At 46.0% G+C, this 12,511-nt stretch overlaps 1 protein-coding gene across 1 annotated transcript in view; it reads right to left on the bottom strand.

Annotated features, from left to right (window-relative positions):
* Window positions 1-11,989, bottom strand: part of ZNF76 (zinc finger protein 76) — a 233,896-nt gene extending 221,907 nt beyond the window's left edge. The window contains exon 1 of the mRNA XM_086923235.1: window positions 10,993-11,989. Coding sequence (XP_086779361.1) covers window positions 10,993-11,068 — 76 coding nt within the window. The 5' untranslated portion in view covers window positions 11,069-11,989. The remainder of the gene's footprint in view (window positions 1-10,992) is intronic.
* Between the last annotated feature and the right edge of the window lie 522 nt (window positions 11,990-12,511).

Raw genomic sequence — 12,511 nt, 5'->3', positions numbered from 1 at the left:
AGTCAAAGAGGCCACCCGCCCTCTGCCCTTTGTTATGTGCTGTAGGAAGGCTAGCCGTTGTTATGCTGTAGGAAGGCTAGGCGTTCTGGGGAGGGCAGAGAAGGGGAAACAAACTGTCTCTTTTCCTTCATACCCAATTCTGTCTCTGTGTCTGTCTCTGTCTCGCTCCTGCTCAAGTTCTGATTTCAAGAGCTCTTATGTACTCTCTCTTGCATCTCCTTTTCCTTCTTTATTTCTCTGTGAAATGGATCCAAAATAGGCGGACACTTTGGCTGGATATTTCCTCATTTACTGACCGTTTTATAATTCCAAAGAAAAACCTCGGGACGGAGACTGTCTAAAAGATCCTAGGCGGCATTTGCCTGCACCATCACTGGCGGGCTTGCCTGCCCCAGCCCCCTCACCGCAATGATAAAGCTTATCGGAACCAGTTGTATACACTTTGTATCATGTAAACGTATTATATGTCTACCTATGCAAGCCTTCTCATGCTGTGGAAAGCAGAGGTACACCACGAAATAACTAATGTGAACAACTCAAACTATGAGACGATGTGATTCATGCATTGGAGAATCCATACAGCCAAAAACGCTACTGTGTCCTTGGAGTCTCTGAAGCCCAGGAGAAAGTCCTCGCTGTTTGTTGCCTCGCCCTCCCGCCTCCCGCCTCGTGTTGCCCGACTCCACTGCCATCTGGGAGCTAGTGGTGACCGAGAGGAGCGCGGTCGAGGGAACTCCATTTCCCAGGAGGCTTAGCGGCGCACGCCGCGTCACCAGCGTCATCAGCGCGCCAGGAGGCGCTCAAATAGCGCATCACCCCGGTCGAGGGGGGGAATCCATACAGCCAAAAACGCTACTGTGTCCTTGGAGTCTCTGAAGCCCAGGAGAAAGTCCTCGCTGTTTGTTGCCTCGCCCTCCCGCCTCCCGCCTCGTGTTGCCCGACTCCACTGCCATCTGGGAGCTAGTGGTGACCGAGAGGAGCGCGGTCGAGGGAACTCCATTTCCCAGGAGGCTTAGCGGCGCATGCCGCGTCACCAGCGTCATCAGCGCGCCAGGAGGCGCTCAAATAGCGCATCACCCCGGTCGAGGGGGGGAATCCATACAGCCAAAAACGCTACTGTGTCCTTGGAGTCTCTGAAGCCCAGGAGAAAGTCCTCGCTGTTTGTTGCCTCGCCCTCCCGCCTCCCGCCTCGTGTTGCCCGACTCCACTGCCATCTGGGAGCTAGTGGTGATCGAGAGGAGCGCGGTCGAGGGAACTCCATTTCCCAGGAGGCTTAGCGGCGCACGCCGCGTCACCAGCGTCATCAGCGCGCCAGGAGGCGCTCAAATAGCGCATCACCCCGGTCGAGGGGGGGAATCCATACAGCCAAAAACGCTACTGTGTCCTTGGAGTCTCTGAAGCCCAGGAGAAAGTCCTCGCTGTTTGTTGCCTCGCCCTCCCGCCTCCCGCCTCGTGTTGCCCGACTCCACTGCCATCTGGGAGCTAGTGGTGACCGAGAGGAGCGCGGTCGAGGGAACTCCATTTCCCAGGAGGCTTAGCGGCGCATGCCGCGTCACCAGCGCGCCAGGAGGCGCTCAAATAGCGCATCACCCCGGTCGAGGGGGGGAATCCATACAGCCAAAAACGCTACTGTGTCCTTGGAGTCTCTGAAGCCCAGGAGAAAGTCCTCGCTGTTTGTTGCCTCGCCCTCCCGCCTCCCGCCTCGTGTTGCCCGACTCCACTGCCATCTGGGAGCTAGTGGTGACCGAGAGGAGCGCGGTCGAGGGAACTCCATTTCCCAGGAGGCTTAGCGGCGCACGCCGCGTCACCAGCGTCATCAGCGCGCCAGGAGGCGCTCAAATAGCGCATCACCCCGGTCGAGGGGGGGAATCCATACAGCCAAAAACGCTACTGTGTCCTTGGAGTCTCTGAAGCCCAGGAGAAAGTCCTCGCTGTTTGTTGCCTCGCCCTCCCGCCTCCCGCCTCGTGTTGCCCGACTCCACTGCCATCTGGGAGCTAGTGGTGACCGAGAGGAGCGCGGTCGAGGGAACTCCATTTCCCAGGAGGCTTAGCGGCGCATGCCGCGTCACCAGCGTCATCAGCGCGCCAGGAGGCGCTCAAATAGCGCATCACCCCGGTCGAGGGGGGGAATCCATACAGCCAAAAACGCTACTGTGTCCTTGGAGTCTCTGAAGCCCAGGAGAAAGTCCTCGCTGTTTGTTGCCTCGCCCTCCCGCCTCCCGCCTCGTGTTGCCCGACTCCACTGCCATCTGGGAGCTAGTGGTGACCGAGAGGAGCGCGGTCGAGGGAACTCCATTTCCCAGGAGGCTTAGCGGCGCACGCCGCGTCACCAGCGTCATCAGCGCGCCAGGAGGCGCTCAAATAGCGCATCACCCCCGTCTCGCGGGACGCGAGCGGGACGCCGGGCGAAGCCCGGGCCAAGGGCGGGCCCGTTTTAGCCCGTTCGAGACCGAGAGAGACTGGACTGGACCTTCCCTCTTACTTCCACCCTCTAAAATTGACTAGTGGCAAGGTAAACCAATTGTACATCTACTGTGTGGCTGGCCTATTGTTAGTTAACCAGTGCTAGGGCCTCGTTGTTGTAAAACGTCGTTTGCTCATCATGTCTAAACAAAAAACGCCTGTCACTCCGGCCAACACTATGCATAACTACTTAGTTCAGGTAGTGACCAAAATTAATAATAACCGGAGGACCTCCCTGGGTATGGGGGACTCGCCACCTTGTGCCCAAATCAATCAACCAGGGGTGTCCCAGCCTATAACTGATGATCTTATTGTCTCCGACCATAGCGAAGTCCTAATTGAGCACCTAGAAACTAATGGTTCAATGACTTCTACGGACCATCAATCTGATCCCTTCACAGACCTGATCAACTTAGATGACCATGACAAATCTGTGACAATTGAGGAGGAAGTCATAGAATCCAACACCACCCTAACACCTGTCCCCGCTCCAAGAGCAAAAAAAGGGATCACTAAGGCACCACCTAGAAGAGGTGGCTTACGCTCCTCTAAAAACAAACCCGTAACCCCACCGAGACGAGCAAAAAGAAAGAAAGAGGATGAGATAAGGGAGGAGGACTATGAAAATGAAGAAGGGGAGGACACCCTTTTAATTAAGCTAATGGGCACATTAGAGTCCAAACTACTAGGTTTAATGAAACCCCTCATATCGAAGGTTGACCAATTAGTTACCAAGGTCAACAAGTTAGAGTCCCTCCTAAGGAAAACCAATGAGGGGGTGGGTGAATTACCAAATCTAGTTGTCTCAAAAATTGACCAAATGGAGTCCGTGGGGAAATTATCATCAGGGGTGACCATGAATGCTGGTTTACAAGCCTCTTCAGACCAGGTTCAACACGCTAGTCTTAGGAATGATATTGCCCTCGATATGAATCTACCCTCCGAGGCAGCCCAATTATTGGGCAATAGCATTACTGAGACACCAAACCCAGAATCTGCCCCAGTTGAATTGATTGTCGAAGCCTCGCCCCTCATTTTAGTACTAGCTAACACACCCCTGCTGAAAACTGGTCAGATCGAGTCACCTGATTCCTTAAGAAATAAGGCTCTACAGTGGTTGAGTAGTAACATGCATATATCCCCCTGGGGCAAGGAAAAACTATCAGACGATCTGCTCACAGCAAGAAGAGTTAGGTGGATAGGTACTAAGCCAAAGAAATTTCAAGGGGATTGTGTGGTTCTGAATTTTAAGGGCCCCGATGTTCTGCCCGATGTCCTACGGAACATTCTCCCTCCACAACGTAGGACAGCTGAAATAGTTCCACTGACACTGGATTTCTTCTATAGTAGAAGGGGTCTAGTAGCAAAACCAAGTATATTAAGAACTAAATGGACAGTAGTGGGAAATAGAAGGGCTAGAACCAATCCAGCATGTGAGTGGGGGCTAACTTTGGATAATCAATATTCTGTGCTAACGGATCTGAATGAGTGTGATTGACTCGCATATGTTTCTCCTGTTACCCTGAATATGTGGTCGGACCAAGGCCGTGACAAGACCTCGATGTTAGTTGAATCTTTATTAGCCCCAGAGGAACCTTGTACTTCCGGCTCGGAAGATCAAAATAGAGCCCAGGTGGAACAGGAAAAACCATTGGAAGAAGTTGAGCTGCCATCGGGATTGAACAAAAATGTAATACTAGGAGTAGATCCTGCAGAATCATTAATCATCCCCGACACTGTCCAGACGTACTCTCAGCAGGCTAAACCAAAATTGTCAATCATTTCATGGAACATAGCTGGAATAGCTAATAAGTTAAATATTCCCGATTGGGCTGATTTTATTAATCAGTACGATATCATCATGTTCCAAGAAACTTGGTCGACTGTTCCAATTTTTAGGCAAGGGTATTTAAATTTCTTTGTCCCGGCAATTAGCAATAGAGTGGGACGTCCCTCGGGGGGGCTGCTAATATGGGTACGCCAAACTTTGAATTGTTCGGTAAAGCAAAGGTCTATATCCTCTAACGATATTTTGGCACTTGATTTCACCTGGCAAAATGGTCATCAACTAGCCCTGTTTAATTTGTATGCAAGGGGAGTAGCCAGGGGTAAACCATCAGAGACCCTATCGTGCCTTGAGATGAATATTGAACAGCTACCAGACCCCTCTTATGTAATAATAGGCGGGGATTTTAATACTACCTTCGAGCCCTTGGGCGAGGAGGATAAAGTCCTGGCCGAAGATGAGGATACCAAGTGGGGCATACCCCAATTAGATATCCCCGTAATCAAGACTTGGAGCACGGTAGCAATACAACTGAAAAGTTTTTGTCTCTCAAGAGGACTTAGAGCAGCGAATGGCCGGACAGTGTCAGATTTTAGGGGGAAAAATACCTTTGATAATGGTAGATCGGCCAGCAGGATAGATTATATACTTCTAGATGTAAGGCTCTGGGATAAACTAGAAGATATGGAAGTGAAGGCTAAGATTGAAAGCGACCACAATCCACTGTGCCTGACACTACATACTTTTCATGACATATTTGAGTATCCTAGAGAGGACCATATGGTCACACAGGATCTAGTATGTTCTAATAACTCCCGTTACTTGAAGTGGAACATGCTCCTAGAAGATCTCGCCAAATTAGAGGCCCTAAAGGAAGTAGTAGTGGGTGAAGTCGCTAAGATTAAGTCCCATTTTGGACAGACTAATTTTATCGACTACATGATGGCTGCCCATGTGATACTTTTTACCAAAATCCAAAGTTTTTTCCGGAAAAAAACCTCCACAAGTAAAATGAAGAAACCACAAGAAATAAGGGGGTGGTATGATAAGAGCTGCAGGGCAGCTCGAGACAACCTTGGAAAGGAATTAAGACTAGGAAGACCTGAAGCAGTAAGACTGGCGAGAAACCAGTATAGGCAGGTTCTAAAATTGGCTAAAAAGCGTTGGGACGAGGATTGTTGGCAAGAACTTAAGGAGATTTGTGCCTCCAAGGATTCAAAGCGCTTCTGGGCCTCAGTTAAATGGGCAAAGGGTGGCATAGCACCCCAGCCTGTTAATAATGTCGCAAAAAACAGTTGGATAGAATACTTTCAACCACAGTATGCCCGTAATCCTATGTTTAATAATGTTAGCCTTCCTCCACAAGTTTACTACAAAGCACCACTATTTACCGAGAGGGATGTGAGTGTTGTGTTAGACTGCATAGCAGGGGGGAAAGCTCCAGGTATGGATGGCATTCCGGCTGACATTTTTTTGTCTGACCGGAAGTCCTGGTGTACCTACTTTACAATGTTGGCCAATGCAGTGGCTATGGGAGGGGAAGTGCCGGCTTCTTGGAAGGGAGCAGAAATAATTCCCATATACAAAAAAGGTGACCGTTCCCTGGCTAAAAACTATAGACCCATTAGTCTAATCGACACAGCTCAGAAGTTAATGGGTCGACTAGTTCAAAATAAACTGCAGCAATGGATCGACGCAAATAACATCCTGTCACATTACCAAGCTGGGTTTAGGCCCCTAACCAGTAGCATCGACCAAGTTCTCCATTTTCTAACGATTTATTGGAGAAATGTCACCTTGAAGAAGGGGACATTGTATGCAGTTTTTGTAGATTTAAAAGCCGCTTTTGACCTAGTCCCCAGGGAAAAACTTTGGCAGACCTTAGCGGATGCAGGAATAAAACAGGAGTTGCTTACACTCCTTGTTCGCCTACATGAAAACAATTTCGCAAAGATACGATGGGGCAAGCAAGGAGAGGTAACCGATTCCTTTCCGGTTGAACGTGGGGTGCGACAATGGTGTGTCCTAGCGCCAACCCTCTTCTCCATTTATATAAATGGCATTGTTGAACATCTAGAGAAGATTGCTAGTGACGCCCCCGTAATAGCCGGCTCCCGTGTACCAGTTCTCATGTTTGCGGACGATACATTATTACTTTCCCGCACCCCTAGTGGGTTACAAAAAGTAGTTGATGCCTTTGGTGTATATTGTGATGATAAGGGCCTAGAATTAAATACTACCAAAACGAAATTCATGTGCCTTAATCAACAGTCCTCCTTTAAGGGTGTAATAAAATACAAAGGAACTCCCCTAGAAAGAGTGGACTCTTTTTCATACCTAGGTATCACTCTGCAAGAAAACATGAGCTGGAATCACCATATAACCACAACCCTTCTAAAATTTAGACAGCTATCAGGTGCTATCTCGCTAAGACACCGTACCTCTCTGACAAAGCCTCTGAATTGTGTCATGGAAATTTATTCTATGAAAGTCCTGGGGGCTTGTTTATATGGTTCTGAATTATGGGGATTTTCAAACTTGACTAATTTGGGCCGAGCAGAAAACAGGTTCCTAAGAGGGGTCACGATGGTCCCCCAAAGTACCCCAATAATTCCGTTAAAACTAGACCTGGGTAGAAAATCCGTTGTGGATATAGCGAGGCTTCGGCCCCTCCTGTACTGGAGGCGAATTATGGTAACCCCAGAGCTAGCACACTATGCAGCAGCATTGATGGATGTCATCAAATTCGATCGCTTCCACACTATCCCATGGCTAAGGGAGTTGCGGGGTCTACTTACAGAACTGAAATTGGACCACCTATGGGACAACAAAGATCCAACTTGCTTCCCCACTAAGGAAAAGCTAAAAGATCTTTATTGGGAGATGATATATCTTGCAATGTTTAGTGACAGTACAAGTGCAAACCTAACTTCTCGCTTCTTAAACTTAAAAATGTATCCATCATACGAATGTTTTTGGGACCTAATTGAAAAACCGTATGATAGAAAACTTTATTTTCAATTTCGCATTGGCACATTACCTCTAAATGCATTTAAGAAGCATTGGTCCCATACATGGGATGAACATTGTCACCATTGTAAAGAGGAAATTGAGCACATCTCTCATTTTTTGTTTTGTTGCCCACTGTATTTGGCCCCCAGACGTAAGTGGTTAAAACCGCTATGTTTAAAGTTGGGAACCCGAAGCCAAGCCGAAGCCCTCAGGATACTTGAATCAGATTGTACAACATTATATGTGGTTGGTGTAGCAAAGTACCTGGCATGGTCGTGGCTAATTCGTACCCGATCATTATTGGCTACTGTATTATAATGGAAGTATGTATATCCATAAACTGTTTTATTGCGACAAACTGTATGTTTTTTAACCTATGAAATGTGTTTCTTAAATTGTAATAATGTGATTGTAATTTTATGACTTTTTATTATGTCTTATTCGACATCAAATGTTTAATATGTATTTTTAGAAGTATTTTTATAAGTAGTATTTATTGTATAGGGTTAGGTGAATGCTTTTATGACAAAATGTCGAATAAAGCTTATAAATTGATTGCATTGGAGATGCGAATCAAGGTGGATGAGGGAGAAAGGAAGGAATTCTGTAATGGTTATGAAAGTTAGGCTACATTACAACTCATTTTATGAAGAAGTCAGACTTCCTGGATATGCCTCTACAAGGCCATCGTAAGCATAAAATACCAGTACTACTGTTTGCATTTCCATACTCTAACTAGAGGAGCACTCTGCTGTCATTGCTAAGTCATTGTAATCATTGGCGCTTCAGCACAGCTGATTCCTATTTACCCTCTGCAAGGAGGGATGTCCAACCTGTGACCAAGACCGGGACCTACATACCTTGCCTTCAGGAGATGGGGATTTGGATCATCCAGTAGTGTATTCTTGGCAAAACACTCACCCTAGACATCTAGGTTAGGGCATGTTTAAGCAGGAGTACACTATACCCAGAATGTATATTCCCACATATATGCACTACTTTAGCACGATGGTGGAATCGTTTATTCTTTTCGGTGTCCTTATATTGCTACATTTGTCTGCTTCTGTCCATTAATCATTGCAGCACATATACTTTTATGCAAGAATAACAGTGGTTCCATAAATATTTAAAATGCACCTTTGTGTATTTCTTGTATGTCTCTGAAAGAGCAGGAGTGACTGAGTAAAAGGGTTCTAGATCTGTGGTCACGATTCCTTAGGGGTCAGAGTTGTCATGTTCTGAGGTTGCTCAAACCATTTGCTACCTCACTAGGTTTAGTGCTTATGGTGGCATTGTGAGCTAGAAGGATTATAGGCCAACATAACCCGAGGGGGGCCTGAACATGTAATGGCGGCTAGGGGGCCCGTTTGTCGCACTATCACGAGTAGTATATTTGGTGCAATACAAAAATCGATTGTTGACCACCTCAAATGGTTTGCCAACAATTAAAACCATGATGTACACTTTTTTTCAAAACACAATAGAGAGGCAGCTTCAAAACAGGAATTAAGTGACAGCAAAAATTATTTGTTCACAGATAGATGAACCGAGAGGTAATTTCCTTCATGTTTGCAATTCTTTATTCAAAAAATCTTCTAACTGAGGAAAATAATTTCCAAGCAGCCAACGAGTTTCGCCCAGTTTTGCATTAAAAAATACGAACTGCTAAAAATTCCTTTCCCCCGCCCTAATGAGAATTCTATTAGTGAACTAAGAAGCAAGTCAGGGGTCATGTCTACCATATATATAGGCTACATTTGTATTATACATGGAGAAAAAGTTTAGCCTATTAAATCAAAAAAGAGTTTCTTTTATATAGCACACATGCTGAAGTCACATATTTGAAGGTAAACATGTTGAACTCACATATTTGAAGGGAGTCTTGTATGCGGCAATTAAGAGAAAGGTGACTGTGAAATAAAATATTTGCCTAGGATGACACAATTCGAGACAAGTGCATTAAAGTTAGGCCGATTAGATTATTCAAGTCACTAGACCTGCAGTTGTTACCATTTTTCGAGGCCAGCTCACAACTATTCTTTAACATAGATAACACTTCTGACTACTATATAAAATTCTAGAGCACCTTGATATTTTTTGCAAACTGGATGGCAAACAATCAGCTTTAGTTGAATACAGACTAAACATTTACTGTTCTGCTTAGAAATTGGATCCATCAATGGAGCAAAACCTTCTAGCCCGATGATCTTGGTCCTGCACCTACCTCCATCACCTTCCACCAGGAGTCTAGGGGTGTGACAGACAGCAATCTAACGCTTAAAACTCAGATAGGAGCAGTAGAGTCTAAATGTTCCTTTCTATTAAAAGCTTGGTGCAAAATTGTCTCTGTGCTGTCTTTTAACACTAGGAAACTTATTGTAACAGCAACCATCAATTTAAGATTTGTTTTAGTAGGACTACAGTGTACTGCTCTACACAGACTACAAACTATTCATAATGAAGCAGCATGGTTGCTCGTTCTCGTGCCTCTGTATTCCCAGGTCAACCACTTTCTGAGAGAGCTACATTGGCTTCCAAAACATGAGCATACACGCTTCAAAGTATGTTGTATAGCGTTGAAATGCTGCAACGGAAAAGGCCCTAGCTGTATTGCCCACTTTCCTGCATGCCACAACACAGAAGACCCGGTATATCTGCACTTTATTGCAATTGTTTTCTTATTTAGCCCCACCGCTTCTTTTAGAAGTCAGTTTAATACTTTTACTATTCTCTTTTGGAATCATTTTGTTCATCGGTATGTCACAGTTTTGGATCTTTGGCACTTGCTGTGAGGCCACCATGGATGCTCAAACGTTGTGCCGAATTTCTCCAGTTCATGTTGTTCTACACAACATCATCCTAGAAAACAGATTGCAATTTCAGGCTCCTGAAGAACCCAAACATATCAAACTCATGAACATTTGATGAGAGCAGGCACTTAAGGTTGCCATGTATAACCAAGGAGTAAAGTGTCAGCATTCTTCATGTTACAGAGTCTGGACACAAGGCCATCTCCTCCATGTACTAATATCCTATCGTGCAAGATAAAGGCATATAGTATGCTGGAACAAATTATGAACAGAAAACTACTGAAATGTGTGTGCGTGAGTGAGTTGGGGGGAGGGGGGTTAACACATTTCTTGCAAAAGATGTTTTAATCTCCATTCAACTAAGTCCGGTGTGTTTTAGAATATAAATATAAAATATAAAATAACGCATTCTTCTAAATATACTGAACCATACGTATCAAAACGCAGCCTTTAACAGTGAAGGGATTTCTCTTCCCCCATACATCCACTCTCCACCCCAGCCTCTCAGGTAACTGCGACTCTGTCCTTGAGGGTGGCGCCGATCCACCATACAAAATCTAAGCCTCCAAACACTAAAGTCTGGGTCTAGTGGTCACCCTGGAAAGATTAACAACCACATGTTAAGTTAGCAGCACTGTATGGGGTCGAAATCCCTGCACAACAGTTCCTTTGAACCTGCAACACTTGGTCACGTCGCCGCGAGGTCTATACACAGCAGCCCGGGTTCTGGCGATTCAGCAGAGACTTCGGAACATATCAAAAAATCACCATTCCATAACGTGCGAGCAGGTGCTCGCAAGTATGATAAATTCAGATGTGAACCCTTATTTCGATATTTGCAAATGGTGGGTTACATTATTTGAACATAAGTATTTAACAGTAAGAAACATGAACTTGCATGTAAATAGCTTGACAACTTACCGTTCACGGCAGACTCATGTATGTAGGCAGTGGACCCGTCTGTGAGAGTTACGGCATGCAGCCCCATGGTCTCCATGGCCAAACGCCCCTTTTGACATCAGCCCGGAGCACACAGTCAGCACAGCAGGTAGTCCAAGCCAACAATACAATTGTTAGGATGCCACAGTTTGACAGTTTTTGAGTTTCGGCATAAAAACTAACACTCTGCTCTCAGTACTTGAAGAGGGAGTTAAAGTCCAGTGTGCCGGTCCCTACTTTTCTTAGTAGGTTCACCCCGAACTTCGTAGGCATATAAACTCCATGTGTCCTAGGTTCTCTATGGGATCATTTTACTACATCTAGAACGCCTACATAGCCCAGGCTATGTACGTGCCCCTGGGATTCGGGAGTTTATTTTAAAAGGAGTAATTGTGTCCCCTGTGCAAGTGACGCTGCTCACGGAGGGGGGGGCACTGGGTGACAAGAGACACCAAGTGAGAACTATAGCCCTGGATCATTTGGGGAAAGGGAACCTTCTCTATGTACACCCTGGCGGAAGAGATATTGGTCTTTGGATCTAAGGAGTGGCCGTGCACCTGTGAAACGAACGGACATTTAATTCTACGGGGTCAGTGTTCTCTGAAGCATGGGAGTGTTATCTGTTGACTCCAAGGAAGGGGTCAAGACATCATGATCACTTGCTGTCTTACACAAAGAGGTCTGTGTCCCCGTGTGCAGGGAATCTAAAATGCCCGCAGTACTAGTTCGCCAGTATATGATGTGTATCCATGCAGTCTGGGTCCATCTGAGGCGGTCTCTACTCACTGAATGCCTTCTGAATGTATCTGATCTTCAGTTACGGTTTCTGGATTTCCTGTGGGCGTAACTGTCACCTACGGTGGGTGTTTCGATGTATCGGGAGACCTTAAAATCCCCACGCGGGATTTCCCTTGCTCCCATCTGTCCACTGGAGCTGCAACTAATACCGGGTATGCTGAAATCCCAGCTTCCGGGGCACAGAGAGTGATAGAATCTCTACCCAATCAGATGAACGGACATATTTGTTACCCACGTTAGGAACAAGTAAACAGGCTTTTGATTGAACACAAAAAATCATGTGAAAGTCTATTCCTTTCTCTCATTGGTCTATTTTCCTATGGGCGGGATATACAGCGTTAACTACAGGTATCGTTGAGGGACAAATATTTCTGACGTACAATGAAATGAGGATTGACAGTTCACACCCACTCATCTCTAATCTGAAGAGGGCGCTTCGTATAAAGATGGGTATTAAACAGGACTAGCACGGTGTTACTGATTGCAGATTTAACTAGCTCTAGCTGTGAAGGAAAGTTTGTGTGCATGCTAGGACGGAGAGAGAGCAATGTGCGTATCTCCTCTGTTGCAGTAGTTTGCTTGCGACCCAAACGTTCTGATATGTATGCCTAGTTTGTGTGCATGCTAGGACGGAGAGAGAGCAATGTGCGTATCTCCTCTGTTGCAGTAGTTTGCTTGCGACCCAAACGTTCTGATATGTATG

Source organism: Lissotriton vulgaris, chromosome 5 (assembly GCF_964263255.1).
Source record: "Lissotriton vulgaris chromosome 5, aLisVul1.2, whole genome shotgun sequence".
Lineage (NCBI taxonomy): Eukaryota > Metazoa > Chordata > Amphibia > Caudata > Salamandridae > Lissotriton > Lissotriton vulgaris.
Note: the sequence above shows the minus strand (reverse complement) of the source record. Positions and strands in the feature narration are given on the sequence as shown.